At 42.9% G+C, this 17,717-nt stretch overlaps 1 protein-coding gene across 1 annotated transcript in view; it reads right to left on the bottom strand.

The window, feature by feature from the left end:
* The window catches only part of LOC120743932 (ERC protein 2-like), a 152,791-nt gene that overhangs the window by 39,346 nt on the left and 95,728 nt on the right, over positions 1-17,717 (bottom strand). Inside the window, exons 18-19 of the mRNA XM_040047959.1 lie at positions 6,703-6,850; positions 2,147-2,308 (exon numbers count right to left, since the gene is read on the bottom strand). Of these exons, the coding sequence (XP_039903893.1) occupies positions 2,147-2,308; positions 6,703-6,850 (310 nt within the window). The remainder of the gene's footprint in view (positions 1-2,146; positions 2,309-6,702; positions 6,851-17,717) is intronic.

Below are 17,717 nucleotides of genomic sequence, written 5' to 3'. Positions count from 1 at the left end.
TAAAATCAGAATCTAAGTAACGTCAGCGTCTTCAAAACTGGAAATATCTTTCAAAATATAAAATGCGCCCGCGATTTCCTCCTGCTAGTGCCCTGACCTGTCACGACACTGAAAACCGAGGGCGTCTGTTATTTTCCTTGAGTCATGACCGAGGCCAGGAGTTAGCATCTGAATTTCAGACACAGACATTTCTCCCATTCCACTGCGTCCTTTTGTCTCGTGGGCTGCGACCGGCCCGAAATGCTGCCACTTTTAGTTTAAAGTGAGTTTTTACAAAGTTTACACAACGCGGTGATCTGTTTGACGTCAGACTTTGCAAAACCATTAAAATGTGTTTGAATAGCAAAGCTCGCAAGAACAGACGTTTCCGAGGAAACGGCAACAACTGGTTTCCAAACTTCAGAGAATGATTTTTCATCGTTACCGCAGAGAAAACTGCTATCACACATTTCACAATTTCTTTTCTCTAATCCAAGGTCTAATCTGTTCTCTGTGAACAGTTTCCCATTCCTTTTCTTATTCTTGCACGTTGCGTTTTAATCTTCGGCTTTCGTTTTCCCCCAAACGCCGCACAGAAAGGAAGAGCCATCGCAGTTCTCTTGTATAGACATAAAAATTCACCCTTAACAGTGAGCATAATCCAGCCAATCGCCACAGATTTATGACTTATTTTGTTATTCTGTACATTCTTAACAAGATTTCCCAGAAACCCTAATAATACTTTTTTTGCAAGCTGTTTTCAGTCCAACTTGAAAAAGTTGAAGTATCACTTGCAGAGAGGCACTGTTTCATATGTCAAACACTATAAACACTGTTGCAGTAAAACTGCGCCGGGTAGTCATACTGAGGCAAAGATATTTATAAGTACAAAGTGACGTGGAGTAATGTGTGATAGTAAAAACAAAACCCCTGCTGTTCACAGTTCAGGAGAAAGTCTACTGTGGCTGCAAGTGATACAAAGAAACAATGTGGTTTAATAGTGGGATAATATTTTACCAAGGCAAATTTAAAATATAACATAACATAGAGAACACAAGCAAGGTGTTAAGGTAGTGCTTGTGGGGTTACAAGGTGGTTTCAGTGGAACATAGTCTGCATTCCTATAGACTTTCTTCAGATATAGATTTAGACTGAACGCTGCAAGTATGCATGTATTTTAGATTCATAGGCGCTAACAGCAAAAATGTATTGAAATCCTTACATGTTGCTCAGGTATGTGTGGGGTAATGCATGGATACAGCTGTGTGCTTTGAAGCGTGCGTGTGTGTTTAGTTACTGAATGCAGGGGATGCCCGCTGCATGGTTGATTCCATTTTAGAAAGAGGTTTGAGAAATATGTAAAGTATATAAAGATGCAATAATGCATATCGAATAGAACAAACAAAATTCGACTCAGTGGAAATCCCCAGGTATTCATCTTAACCCTCCCACAATCTACCACGCGCACACATGTTCAGAGTTTGGAATCCCCCCCGATCAGCGACTGAAAAGAGCTGTGATGAGTTTAAATTACATGCAGAATACAAGAAGTTTTATCAGTCGGTGCTGTGGCAGTCATCATCTCCGTCTTTCTTTGAAGATTCCTCTCTCCTGTTAGTGGTTTCGTGTGCTTACATGACATCAACAAAGGCTCAGGTGTGCACCTCTGCATGCGTCTGCGAATGCATACCTACAGGCAAGCACACGCTTATGCACATTTACACTGTTTTCAGGGAAATATACATAAACTTTGGGCTACTAACAGAATCAGTTTGTTATCCGTTAACGGTGTTCAAACAACCAAATTAAGTCTGTCCTCAGGCAAGGCTGGATGTGAGCGTGATTGAGAGATAAATGATACATAAACTAATCTCATATAGAAATACCTTCAATCAAAAACACTCATGTGTCCCCTTCAGGCCTATTTTTCTAAATGATATAAATAATTTTGGCAAGAAGAAATGGAATTGAGAGAGAAAAGACTGAGGGAAATAGAAAAGGGAAATTTCATGCTGTCAGTTCTAACCACAACTGACTCGTGGTGAAATGACAAATATGAAATTTAAATTGCTTTTAAAATCATGAAGGCGAGAGCCTGCGTCACGTCAACCTGTGTAAACAGCTCTCAAACTGAACGCATTTCTAAGTCGTGCGTGTTCGTGCCGACCTGCTCCACAGGGGGTCGGTGGTTGGCGTGGAGAGGTGCTCGTGGCAAGCTGCGGTGATGGACATTTGCTGGGTGCATGTGGTGCGAATGATGAGGGTGATGCTGGGGATGGATGTAATCTTCCTCGTAGTTATCAGCAATCATCTTCATTCTGCTTTGAGTCTGCGAACAAAAAAACCCAAAACACAGAGATAAACGACAACGAAGATTTTAACACGTATAATTATAACAACCACAGACTAGGCTATTTTCCCGCAGCAGTGCTCATTTGTTTTTGAAAATATTCTCTGGGTCATAAACTGATTAGGTTGAGGATTTTTCTGGGTGGAGGTGGGGGTGTTGAAAGCCGTCGAAGATGTTACAAACTTTGCCGCTAACGACATTTGACAGGTCATAAATCGAGTGAGTCGGAGTGCCTGATGAAAAAGTCATAAGTCTGTCAAATGTCATCCACGCTGTAGATTATCATTTAATTGGATTACACAAATCCTAGTAAGAACAGTTAGTTAGTGTTTTGTGTTTTGCCCAGGGCCACAGCCGTCACGGAGCAACCTCATTCTAGATGTCACTGATTAAAATTACACTCAAATATGCATCTCTCTGCATGTCTGTAAACGGGTATGACTGAGTGTGCTTTGTTTGAGTTTATGTGCATCTGTGTGTGTTTGTGTGAATGTGGAAGAGGCTGTCATGCTGCCAACATCGTTGCTTTGGACACAGATAACAGCCTAGCCTGACTAACACTAACAATCAGCATGACTGCAGTGAGGCCAGCTGTCTGATAGACACAGAGTGGGTGCAGATATACTGACAGGCTCAGCTTTATTCCCTTAACTGCAGATATTTCCTCTGAGGGTAGACGTGACTGCAGAGGTGGGATGAAGATGACTGAAAGATATGAAGAAGTTTCCCATCCAAGATGTTACAGTCCCCTTTGTTTAAATGAGAGACAGTCAAGGCAGGCAGAGGCAAAAAAAAGCTCGAGTCAGCTGTGAAGATAGGAGGGAGATGGTGTTGCAGTAGTTAGAGGCCTGGGGACATTGCTGCTGAGATAAGAAGCTGAGGCCTAATGACTGAGGAAACGAGCCAGTCAGGATCACAGGAGCGGATGTGGCTGGCATTAAAGAGGTTAGCAATTACTTTAAATCGCAGAAGAGCAGCTCAGATAAGGTGAGAACCTCTGACACTGTGGTGAGAGAGGCAACAAGGGTACAGATGAAAAGTCAGGGGAGGAGGAGGGCTCAAATAGACACCAGACCAGTGGTTAGAGGCGTTAAAGGCAAGATTGAGGTGTACAGCCCTCTATGACCTCAGGTGTTGACATTAGCAGGTGTGACTGGGCAGGACTGGTCTCAGTTCAACAGAGCTGACACCTGTCATTGAGGCGAGGACAATGACTGTCATATATGCCGCAGCTGATGACACTACTGCACTGATGCGGCTTCTGCAGTACTTAATAACATGGTTTAAAATCTGTGTTGCTTATTCTAATGTTCAAGATTGATATGCAGCGAAAGGAGTCACATAGAAACGTATTTGTCACTGCTGCTAATTTAATAGGAACCATGTTCCTCTTCATCTAATAACAACCATATTTGGTAGAAGCTAGAAGTCTCAGTTTGTGTGTGTGTGTGTGTGTGTGTGTGTGTGTGTGTGTGTGTGTGTGTGTGTGTGTGTGTGTGTGTGTGTGAGAGAGAGAGCACATATTTAATATTTAATGACCTGAGACACAAACACCAACGAATGACGTGATGAATTGCTTTTGGAAGAATCTGGTTGTGTGGTCAGGACGGCCCACATGTGGCCATATAAGTTTATCCAACAGACAGACACACACACACACACACACACACACACACACACACACACACACACACACACAGACACACACACACACACAGACACACACACACAGACACACACACACACACACACAGACACACACACACACACACAGACACACACACACACACACACACACACACACACACACACACACACACACACAGACACACACACACACACACACACACACACACACACAGTCACACACACACACACACACACACACACACACACACACACACACACACACACACACACACACAGTCACACACACACACACACACACACAGACACACACACACAGTCACACACACACACACACACACACACACACAGTCACACACACACACACACACACACACACACACACACACAGTCACTCATCTGCTCTCTTCGTACTGAAGCATTCCTGCATGCAAGTGCAAAGAAGGTGTTCACACATAAAATGCCTGAGAGGTTGAATGTGTGTTTTAATTAGTGTTAATTAGTAGCTTTGCCAGGTAAACAGCACAGTAATGGCCTCCAGGTTTGCTTGTAGATCAGTCTCGAACAGGCGCAGGTGGCACTACTGGGGGATAGAGTTCTTTACTGACACCTCTAACCAAAGCAGACGTGGGCTGTACCTGTGCAGTGTGTGTGTTTGTGTTACAACGTGCAGCTGCTGGGCCGAGCGCCGCAGTGACGGCTGCTGTGCTCACAGCTGCATCCCAAACCTCAATCCAAGCCCTCCGTAAATCACAGCCCTGCCCTGATTAGAGAAAGGCTGTGTTAACACATATGGACACAAGAGGCTGACAAGAAAGGACTTAAATAAACAGGCAGCTGGCGAAAGGCTGCACCATTTTCACAACATTTATACACGCTCCTTTTTATCTGCATCTGGGTGTATTTGCATATGTGCAACATTAGTAAAAACAGAACAGGGACCCAGCTCCAGGCAGGCAAATAGTCTTACACAAGTCAGCCTTAATGAGAGGATGGATGCTCAAATGCAAAAAGAAAAAAGGAGAGGAAGTCACAGAATGAGAATTCTCTGTTCTCAGCTTCACAGCACCACTGATCTGTGGCCATTCATCACCTGGCTGCAGAGTATTCCCACATGGGGACACATTTGTCCAGACTCTCTCCTCACAAATCTAAGCGCTACACTCTTCGTGTGTGTCTCTGTGTTTGCAAATGGGTTCGTCTGTGCTGAAGAAGGTCTTTGCCTCAAAGGGATGCAAGTCCAATGAAAGAAAAGTTTGTCTTCGAGCACGTGCCTTACACACACACACACACACACACACATGCACACATATGCACTAGATCTTGAAAAAGAGGGATATGTGGAGGTCAGACGGGGCAAAGCTATCTGTAAATCTATCTGCTGTGTCAAGATCAATTTTCTCCTAAGAGACTTCGAGTCCCATAATTCTTTGGCATTTCCTGGTCAGTTTCCTTCCGACACTTGCAGTTAAGGACCTGGGGACAGCACCCTATCCTGATATGTGTCAATGGGTCAGTCGACAGGCAGCTTGTGTGTGTGTGATGTTAAAGAACATAACCTCCAGGGAGCTCATTTTGCAAAATGAACCACAGTAACGCAGGAACTACTTACCTTACGACCTCCCTAGCATAATAAATGACAAGGTGTTGCATTTTTAGAGCTCTGGCACTGTGTCTATAGCACCGCAGTTAGCTCCAATATTTACAATTTACATGCGCATGCATTTTTAAAGACTTTAAGTAAAGACTAGTTGCATGCACGAAAAAGACGAAAGCATGCATGTGGAATGCATGCTCGTCATCAGCTTTCCCTCACTTTTCTTCTTCACTTGCACCCCTTTGTTCTTGCCCTGGGCCTACAGACCACACCGTTGCAATTAGAGCTCATCACATCATCAGGTGTACTGTAACTGCTAGTTACCCAACGGGAAAACATGACGAATCCAATGGCGATTAACAGATAATAGGCTTTCCTTGAAATTCCTCAAATGGAATTGCCCCCCCCCGAACCTCTTTCCCGTTTACGAGGCACAAACAAACATAGATTCGCACTTAAATGCACAAGCAGCCACTGCATCTGTTGACTTTTAAATGCACCATCTTTCCCAGAAGCCCCTGTGACTCAGGAGATCGTATATATGGACTCCCTGCTGTTAGCTCATTACTATTAACATTCATGTTAGATCAGTCACTGATGTGGTCTGACTAGACCTTAATGATCCACATACTTCTCTCAGTCCCGTGTCATACTGCGAGCCTGGGTAGGATGGGAAATAGGTGAATGTGTGTAGGTACACGCGTGTTCTGGGATTTATCTCCGTTTCACCGCAAGATGTCAGCCAGAAAAGTCTGCTAGTGATTCACCGGTGATACAAACATACGTGTGCGACTCGGGCTGCAACATGACTGTTGAGGGAACAGCTCTGCGTATGTGTTTACGTGCCTGGAATCACAGCTTCTGCTTGAGCGACTTTTTGATGACTAAATGCAATAAGTGTGGTTAGAGGCGTGGAACTTTCCGTTAACTACCAGCAATTATTAACATCTATCTGTTCCTAGTTTTAAAACTCTAAACTCTTCCCATGAGGTATCTTTAATGTAAACGATCATGATCTGCAGCAGGTTTGAATTTGTAGCCCTGCTTTGAGTAGCAATGCCAGAATCTGTTGTAAAATGTGACCAAAAGGCAAAACAAATAGCTTTGTAGTTAAATATGGTGGCTTTACCTGCTGTTTGAGCTGGTGCATGAGCCTGTCCTTCTCCCTCTTCAGAGCCATCACTTCCTCCTGGGCTTTCTTGCGTTTGGAGGAGGATAATTCTAGCAGGGCGATGTTGGCATCCTTTTCACTGATGGCTGCAAGCAAAGCCTGCTGCCTGACAGGGTGAGAAAAAGAAAGGACCGTACTGACTGATGGGTAAAGCGTTAACAGCAAGTCACGTCACGTTTTTAATATTTAGAAAGCAGACAGGTGTCGGCTACAGAAAGCCCTACCGCAGCTGTATAGAGATGTCACAGGAAGCTCACTAATTCCAGCGCTCCCTAAACTCAGACAGCGATTCCACAGAAAAGAAGCAGACATCTTTGAAGTGGTCTGCTAAGCGTAGTATTTGTGGTACCTTACTATGACTCATGAGCATGTAATAGTGTAATAGGACCTAATGGAGCAGACTGAGCAGGATATGACATCTTTCTTATGTCACCCCTGGTTCCCACAGTGTCTGTGTGTGTTTGTGACTGTGTACAGAGGGGGTGGCTTCAAATGACTGTCCACAGGTGCAGGGGGGCAAGGAGGACATACCACCAAACTTCATCATACACACAACCAGATGTACTAATTTAATCCCACAGAGCTTGATCTTGCATAAAGTCTGTGTGTTTGGGGAAGATCAGTGATGACTGTCTTCATCACAGTCATCAGCAGGATGTGTTTGATCTAAACTTGTGACTAACAAATTCTGTTTTCCCACTTTGGTAAGCATATACATTCTCACAGTTAGCCGGGCATGGACAAACCTCTGCTTTGGCTCTTTATGTTGTTTTCTTTGACGAAGATAAAAGATAAACATGTCTTCATCTTTTGAGAAGTTTGTCTGAATGATCATCACACCAAACTAGTTCACCGGTTCATACCTTCAGTGTAGACACTTAGGTTATTCTAAGCTGAATAGTCCAGACTGTTAAAGAGCATTTGAAATTAAGAGGGTATTAAACAAGCATGTCGAGGTCATCTGTGGGTTTGTGTGAGGTGAAAGGTAGAGGAAGAGAAAGGAGGGTGCGTTAAAAATACACTTCGGTCTTTATTAAAAATTGACCTGCATTAGGGTGTTTTTATTCCATGATTTAAGTCCCTGCAGAAATAACTAAATTACGAAAAATAAACATGCTGAACTCAGAATAAAGTCCTGCTGGCCTGGGACTCCACATTTGATGTTTTTAGTACAATTATCTGCATGCCGCATCTGGATTCTCCCATTCAGGGCCATTAATAGCTCTTTGTGTATTGGTGTGTACTTGCATCTTGCACATGTGTTTGCGTGTGCATGCATGTGGGTTCTGACATGGATTGGAGCAGCTAATCACACCATTAATCACGGCGCAGGACCAAAGTGACACTTTTCGTCTCCCCACACCTCCAGTGTTTTTCCTTTTAATGCTCACTGTAATGGGAACGAACACACACACACACACACACACACACACACACACACACACACACACACACACACAGAGAAGACTTGTAACAGAGCACGTGCCTTAGACTGCAGGCTTATTTTTCTTGAGCTGGCCATTCTTAGTCTAAATCAGCTAAAGGATTAAATGAATAAATAAATAAAAAGTCCATATAGAATACTCTGTTTATAAAATCCATCCTCATACAGTTCACCATTACAAAGCTTAACAAACCTGGTGAATTCTGGATTTTAAAGAATGGCACAACAGCAGTGCCCATTTCACTACTTTTTCTTTGGCTGCGTTAAATAGAGTGAAGAGGTGATGAACAGAGTCATATATGGGCAAGGAATGCAGCACAACATGTCACTGATCATAAACACTGTGTCAGATTAACGGCCAAAGCCTACATGCAGGATGGCCATCTTTACACCACATTGCCAGACATGGAAGCACAAAAATATTGAACCGCATCCAACCAGCCTCACAGCAAACGCTCGGATCTCTTTTAAGATAAAGCTCACACAGACGGAGCTGCAGAATTTTATCTTTACGGGTCAAAATGCTGCAGTAAATACAGCACGAATGCTTGAATGCAATATTATTCCTTTTTAACTGCACAGCATTAAGAATGGGACTTTCTACAGTTTAAATAGCTGAAACACCGGGCAGAGCCAGGATGGCACAAGAGGAGAGTGCTTTTAAAAGTTCAGGCAATCAACCCCACTTTTTGTGAATGTATCAGGAAATGCAGAGAGCCACCACTTTCTGAGCACTTCATGACGGACATTTACACTGTCTCTGTTGAATAAACTTGTGTTTTCTAATAATAAAAAAGACACTTATAATATAACAAGGATGAATCTTCCTCCAGAAAAAACTCCATCTAAAGAAATGTCCAATAATTCTCTTCAGTCCTATTTAAATTCATCCATTTTAGACATTATGTCAATGCAGCAATGAAACCTTTAACTCAAATATAATTACAGCGTGTGTCAAATTACAGCTGAAGCGTGGCATATGCTGCTGTCTTTGAGGGAACAGTCGTCACCTTCATTACACCTGCATTCGCCTATGTCAGTCCCAAGAGAAGATTGCTGATCGAACCCGAGATGCTCTGAGCCCAACAAAATGAAGCCTCTGAGCCAACGTGGCTGCCATGGTTCAATGCAAGCTAAATCGCTTCCAGTCTCTAAATTAACAAAGCGCGTTACAGAGCCGTCTCCTTGTGGGTGCTCACTAAGTGGTGCTGCGGGATTCTGCTGAGCGATGTCTTCCTAAAACAATAAAAAAGGGGCATTATTGTGATTAGTCTGCCTGTAAACCTCGTCTCCTACATCCTCAGTCGGTGATTGTGTGTGTCTGTGTGTGTGTGCGTGTGCTGATTAGTATTACTAACAGTCTTTGAACCTGAATCACACTGGAGTATTTAATCACATCTCATTTAAGTGGCCATTTGGCCTCAGTTGTTGAACAGACTTGCAATGTACATTAATCTAGAAGACAGGATTCATCTGTCAGGCACGAGCACACCCCACACACAAAGACAGATGCTCTATCTGCTGGCTGATCTTGAGTGGGTGAACCCTCTTTCTTTCCTCCTCTCTTGTCTTACTCCCTGCCTAACTTTAACTTGGCCTGTCCCACACAAACAAAGGATTATCTTCATTTCCCCCCCCAATTGAAAGGGTGACAATGAAATGGTTTTTCATGACAAACTTGTGATTAGTCTTCATAAAAGTCAAACCCCAAGCACTGGAAGGTCATGAGGTATGCTAATAAAAGGACGTATAAATCCAACTGCTGGAGCCCTGGTGTCAAAAAGCACCTCTGCGAGGTAACTGTAGTTTAGCTGACATGATAAACACGATGCTCAGACAAACAACTGCGCAGCCTTGAATAAAGATCTCCCACAGCTCAACTATAGTTTTGGTATTGTGAGAAAAATGCGAGGTTCTGCAGAACAGCTGAACTGACATTTTATTTATAAGGGGTGAAATTCTCAGCTCAGCTACAACATGTGATTCCAATTGAAGCTTCATGGTCCCTGGGACATATTGAGACATTTGAATCTACAGACGTGGGAGATGGATGGCTAAAGTACATGACTGTGTGATGTGAAGTGTGTGTGTGTTGGGGGCGAGACAATATGGAAAGAAAAAGTGAAAGAAGTTGAGATGTGAGGCACAAGGAGACAGAAGAGGTGATGAAGACATCTTCGAGGTGGAGCTGCTGCTCAGAGCGCTTTACAAAGCCACGCGGTACACTGTCAGGTCAGGCAGATTTCTGGGAGACAAAAGGGTTAAGATGGGGTTAAAAGTGAGCATGAAACTGGGTACGTTCACACGTGACATCAAAGAGTGAGGTTTTGATGTGAAGAGATACCGTGGAGTTGGAGAGAAGGGATGTGTCAATGTGGAAAAAAAACAAACAATAAAAAAGATGGCAAGAGATGAAGGTAGCAGGAGAAAGGGAGTACGTGTTTGACAAGACTGAGTGCCACCTGTGTTGCATGAGAGAGAGTAAAGAGGGAAGAAAAGAAGGGGAGAGAAGTGGAGAGGAGAGGAGGAAGGGAAGAAAGGAGCAAAGGTAAAGATTTAGGAGTCCCAGCATACCCTAAATCAGCTCAGCGCGCTGCATGTTGTTATTCCTAGGTGTCACGGTTGAGGGATATGTGTTTATAATTTGTGTTATGACTTACTTGAAATTATGAGTGTGGAGAGTCAGCCGGACAGAAACAGATGCGTCTGTGCGATGCCCAAGGGAACCATCAATACTGCCTACCCCTAAGCGCAGTGTGTGCATGTGCTGCATATTCATGTGTGCATGTATTTGCCTGTCCATAAATGCAGTTGTGCTTTCATCTCCATGTGTGCATGTATGATGTATTTTGTTTGCAGGAACACGGGGAGTCCTCTAATATCTGCTCCCAAACCATCTATTATGACGTCTTCCCGTTTGTGATCATGCCTTTCCACCACTTAGCTGTCCGGCTCTGCAGAAACATTCCTGGGGCACTTTATGGTGGTTTCTTGATTGTGGGTGTGTAAAGGTGCAGTACAAGTCTGGGGGCCCCTGTCTAGGCAGTTCTAGAAGCCTGTGGTGAGAGCAAGCAGAGGACATGAGAATGGGGCATGGTTGAGTGACACTATTATTTATGGTCTTGGAGTCATGTGTTATTTACAGCTAAGAAGGTAGGAAAAAGTCTACGTCCAACATAAAACACACGCTCAACCTACATTTGGTGAGCTTTCTGCAAAGCCAGTTGAGAGGATAAAGCCGTGTCTTAACTTTAAATGTGGGTAAAATTTATTTTTATGAGGTCCTAGTTTTGGCTGCCTTGGTTTGGATTAGCTCCATGCTAACCTGTAGCAGCTAACCTGCAGCCACATGCAAGATCCACATATTATCCGCTTCCTTTTGTATGCTCGGACGGATTTAAGCCTTTATTTATCTTAATCTACAAGGTAGGATTTATCCAAACCCACCACAAATAAAACTTGCATGACTGCCTTGTTTGTTCCTTTGGAGCAGTTGCTTTATGTATATAGGTCATTACATATAAATTGTGAGCTTCAAATTTCACATGCTAACCTTGAGCTGCGCTTCCCAAGAAAAAAACATGACAGCAGATGGTTCTCCCAGAACTAGACCAGGTTATGTGTGTTTTCACTTCACTAATAAAATATACAACGCACTTACTCTGCTAACCCCCACTCCCACACTAGTGCTCTGACTGGTGGGTGGTGGTGGGAGTCTAATTGAAAGAGTATGTATCAGTTTTACAGCAACAAGAGGGAAAATACGAGGGGAGAAAAATCAACAAATCTGCCAAAACTAGCCAAATGTTTAGAGTTGGAGCAGGGACGAGGAGAGATGGCTGACTGCTCCCAGAGATGAGCAGGACCAGACGGCCACCGCTGCATTCCAGAAAGAAAGAGGGGGGAGAGAGATAGAGAGACCCAGACGGAGAGGAAACGAGTGCAGGAGACCAGGTGGCCGTGTGATTGCAGACAAAGGAGATGAAAAGTGCATTCGGTCTTGAAACAAAAAATTTGCAAAGGCGACGGCAACATCAAAAACAAGCAAGAATGTAAATGAACATTAATGCCAAGTTGAGGCGGCCGTACATTTTCAGTGCTGGTTGTTTGTTTCTTTATCTCTCTTACAGACAGAAATAAGCATCAAGGTGTGTTTCGTAAAACTCAGTGGAGGGTGATATAATAACAATATCAGTCTCATATCTGTGCATAAAGTGTGAACCTCTACTCAGGTTGATTGCTTAGAATAACAACTGAACAAGGCTCTCATTCAGAATCAGAGCTCAAGCACAAATCTGTGAGTAAACCATGAATACAAACCTTTCACGCACAAATGTGCATGAAATTATTTGTGCTCTACAAACAAATCTATCACAATCCCGCTTTTGCATTTAAAAAGCTACTGCTAGCATTTACTAAAAAGAGGCAAAGTGTCAGTTTTGCAACTCTAAGGTATTTTTGTGGGTGGCCTTATTTTAGATTGTATTTGTAGGACTTATAACTAAACTTAACTGAGTGTCAGAGGAAGGAGGAGACTCCGAACAGTCACAGCATTTTTAACAGATATTTCCTTTATATTGAAAATTGTCATTAAGCTGCCTCCAACATCTGAATTACAACACTGTTCCTCTAACACCTGCAGTTACAGTGTATGATTTCTCTTAGCAGACTGCCCCCATTCTCACCACTCCTTGTTTTTGACCAGTATATGCATGACTGAAATGAACTGACTGAATCATGTTTAGATATTAACGCATCATTACCTGCAGAACATTCATCTTCTGTCGGTGCATTTTGCAATTTTGCCAATGCGTTAATGTGACAGACTTAGTAATCCTACCGTCTTAATGCTCAAGAATATGGATGTTTTTCAATAATTGCCATGAATTTCTTGTCCATCCCCACAGATCAGGTATTTCTTGTCCCAGTTACCATCTTTTTCTTATGATCAGTTTTTCTGTCTTTCTTATCTTTACTGTCAGAAATCTTCTTTGTTGTTCTTTAGCCAAAGTGAGTGTTTCAGGGTAAACGATATGCTAAACCCCTGTTTTTTTTTCCAAGCCCGAGTCTTGGTTTTGTTTGTTTTTTCTCAACCATCATCACTTTGGAAAGGTATGTCTTCTCTGGCATCCAACACCGACACCACATTTTCAGACCTTCTTCTTTTTCTTAGTGTTGCAGTTTCCTCTCTTGCAACATCCACTTTCTTCCCTTCACCCCGAGGTAAACGTGTTTCTTTTTATAGAGAAACGGGGGGCGTGACAGTATGCAGCTAGTATGCAGAATGCATGAGCATGCTGATTTATTTGGTGTGATTGATCAGAATGATTCACTAACACCCACATGGTGGTAAGAACAAAACTGGTCAGTGCACACGGTAATAATTTTGCATGTGCAGTTATTTTTTGCACAGGATAAGAATATACCATGCACATACATACACCCCATATGGAAAAGAAATAGTAAAAACGTATATGTGATTACTCATGAAAGTGGCCACTTTCTCATTACTTTCATACATTGTTTTAGTAAGTATCCAAAACATACAAGTTTCATTATATAATTTTTCAAGGGATCTTATATCTGTTTTCACTCTTATATGCTTTTCATACCAGTTTCACACAAGACAGATACAAACTTTATAAGATTTATATATATCTTTTCCATATGGGACATATTGGTGAATGAGGCCTAAGGAGAACAGATAGCCTCACTAATGCTATAAGATGCCAACCAATACCTCAAAAACACTTCGAAAGTTATTTAGGGTTTGATGGGTTTTCTATAAAGGTACTTGGTGGAACTTATTCTTTCCAGAACATAGCCAGATGCAGCGAGCTTGGATGTGTACCCACCGTCTTATTGTAACAATAAAGTTTGTACAAATCTTAGACGTGTCTGCCCACAGCCAGCAGTCAACTCTATAGAGGGCGATGAACAGAGCAGACAAACGTAGCTGAACATATCCTGAATCTTGCACTTTAAAAGCACACAGATCTAAGACGAGCATCAATCTGCACTTTTTAGTATTAAAGCAAATGAATGTATTGAATAAAACATTGAACTATTATTTTATAAATACAACCACAAAACAACTAATTGCATTATATCTGCTCTGTTATGTCCAGCCTTATTTCCCTTAAGTCCCAGGTAAATTAGCAATGTTGTTAAAACAACATCTTTTCTGGATAGCTCCATGTGTGCCCATGTGAGCTTGGCCAAGTAAGTGTGTGTGCAGGTATAGATTTCCCAGTGTAACCTCATTGTGTGAGTGTGATAAAGACACAAACCATATCAGATAAGTCAAAGCTTTAACCAATCACAAGAGCTGTCTGACACCAGGGCCTGAAACCTACTAATAGCAGAGCAGGACTTTCCATTCGCTTAAAGGGAGGTTTGTTCTGTCTTTATTGTCATTCAGCTGACTGACTGACAGTGTTTCCCCAAGGCGCAAGAAACAAGACAGGAGGCTGCACTGTACCACACACGTGCAAAGCTGCTCTGTCTCGCACACAAGTACAGACACACAGACACACAGCAGCTGGATTCTTTAAAGCTGCCTGTCATCTGACAGAGAGGTGAGGGTAAGAGTAACATAGCTTCAGTCACACAGTGTAAGAAGACACACACATTCACACCTACACTGAGGGAGGGAGAAGCATGCATATGCAGTAACAGAAAGTGTGTAATAGTCAGTGTATAAATAGTTACATGTTCAGACAGTCTTCAGCGTCACAATATCAAACTGTACATAATGCACATTGAAAAGAAACTGTTTGATTTTTTCATCTGCAACAATAAAAGCCACCTTGGTTTCCTCAATACAAAATATTAATCATTGATTAAAACTGATTCTTTTCAGGATCCTCATGACATTTTCACATTTCTTCTAAAGTGTGTGCAACCCTCTGCAATCACAATCATTAATCTGCTGCAGAGTTAGAGCTAAGCTAGAATCCACTGATAATTAACCACTTTCCCTTTCTTCCTGCACCAGATCTACTCTACACTGTCTTTAAAGTCAGCTCCAAAGAAACACCTTCTGCATTGCGTCATTTAAATGCGCTCTTTATGGCCTTGTATGTTCCACTGCATTATAATAACCCTCTGTCCAACAGATCATCACAGGCCTTTGAACAGGAAATGTCTTTTTCTCCTTCTCAGGCCTCCTTCCATCACTCCTTCTCTCCTCCCTTTCTCTTCCTAATCAAAGAGAGGAGCAATTCTTTACAGAAGAGAATGGAATTACCTCCGCCATGGACCTGGGCCTCTATCATTCGGTATCTCTCTCCCTCTATCATTCTCTATTCTGCTCTGGCGTGCCCTATACTCACTCCAAAGTGGGGCTAAATATTAAGTTCAAGGAGGTTACGCAAACACGTTGAAACAGCCATCCTTGGCCTAAATATTACCCTCAAACCTTCAATTACCCGCCTTTCCTCTCTCCCCTCATCCCCCTTGCCTTTCCTGTCCTCGGCATGGGTTCTCTCTCACTCCGGTCATCTAACTTCAGCCTGGAAATACAGTGCGCACTCATGACGCGGGGCCAAAAGGCCTTAAAAATGTCAGGGGCAGAGAGTCCAACATTGTGGTGCACTGTAACACATACACACATACAAAGCTTCACCCAAAATACACATGTACACACAAACCGATGAAAGACGGGTCCACAAAACAGTGAGAGCGAGTACCCCTGGTGTATTTCCTCTGAGTTCCAAATGCAGGCCCTGGCGGTGGACCACAGCTGAACCACAGCCGACATGCGGTGGGATGGGAGGCCACCACACTCACTTCCCTTAAAGAAGCAATAGACACGCACACACACAAACAGGGGATCACAAAAAGACACAGGCATTAAATCAGACACACACACATGTTCAGCATTTTTCTGGACAGGACTGTCATGACGATAGGTCCGTGTTTAAAAAGCAGTTTGAGGTGAAGGGACAGATCTGTATGGGCTGTTTCCCACAATGCTTTGCCAGACAATTACACAACCCAATTAATGTGGTTACTACAGCACAGCTAGGACTTCACTCTAAGCAAACTGTGTATGTACGTGTGCGTGATAAAGAAGATGCGTGTACTCTCCTTTGGCCGGTATTACTCTCAGAATTATAGCTTTCGTTGGAGCTTACACTCGTCTATTTCCCGTCACTGTGTAAAGGACACACAAGGTCACACTAACATTCACCCCACACTCCATCAGCCAATCGGAGTTATTTCCAATCACAGCCACATGAGCTCAGGGATTATAAAAGCTGCATAACTACACTGTGCTCTCTACTAAAACAGCTCCATTCAAAGAATTAACAGTAAATAAATGCTGTGACACAGTTGTGTTTTACGAAACCGGTTATGAAATTTAATTACATAGAAGTAATGAGTTGTACTCATATACATCATAAAATATGGGGCCAGACAGAAAGTCTATGAAATGTACAAATGTGCACACACAGGGGTCTAGGTGAGGGTGTTGATTAAAAGAGTCATGCCAGGTCTGGACAAGTCTGCTGTATATTTAGACAGATCAGTGAGGATCATGGGATCAAAGGAAACATGATTACTACCTGGCCTTCTGATTTAAAAAAGTCACTATTATTTCCCCGTCAGTAAAAACAGGAATACATATTTCAGCATGTTCGCTCTATGGCTCTCACGCACGCACACAGGCATGCACACAGGCACGCACACAGGCACGCACATGCGAAAGCAACACTCAGACAAACTCATGGGACATTTGCAGACACAATGACTTGCACCGGTGCACAGTGGACACAGAGGTAGACACAAGAACACACCTACATACACAGTCTCACACATACAACCACGCCGCTCTGTAATCTGGGTAATTTGTACTTTGAAGCTAGTGTAGACAGATGATGGCCTCTGGAACATTCAGTCTGTTGTGTCACTGGATGTGCAGGTTCGCCGGTTGGTGTGAATTCCCAATAGACACATCCCCCACCCGCTACCCGAAAGTATAGCTGTTGTGAATAAGGTTCGTGTGAGAAGAGACACTGGCACAGCTTGTACTCTTCTCATTATTCCAATTCTTGTATGACTTCTTGTAAGACTGAGTGTGTGTGGCTTTGCAAACTTTATGAGGGTATGAAAATTAAAGCTGCAAGTGCCGACACACAGGCGCAGAAATGCACATGCAAGCATGAAACAGCAAAAGTGTGCGCCTTTTGATAATTGCAGCAGAGAGGGGGACTTTCTTCTCCTAACCTTGAGCTGCTCCCATCGAGACCAGTTTCCCTTCGTCTACTTTTCTCATGCATTGGAATTATAAATGAATCCACACACAATATTCATAGATAAACACACACAACGTCATAAATGCTCTGCTGGGCCTCCACCACACCTGTGCATAAATTCCAGCATACATCTGTTTTTTAATAAAGAGACCTGTGGCAGTGTGCAGTTACATGCTGCTGACAGACTCACTGATTTCCAGATAGATAACATACACATCCAACTCAGCTCCCTTGGCACATTACGTCACAGTTATTTTAATAATGGCTTC

The sequence above is a fragment of the Simochromis diagramma genome, unplaced genomic scaffold, assembly GCF_900408965.1.
Source record: "Simochromis diagramma unplaced genomic scaffold, fSimDia1.1 OVJJ01000387.1, whole genome shotgun sequence".
NCBI lineage: Eukaryota > Metazoa > Chordata > Actinopteri > Cichliformes > Cichlidae > Simochromis > Simochromis diagramma.
This window is presented reverse-complemented; position numbering and strand designations above follow the sequence as displayed.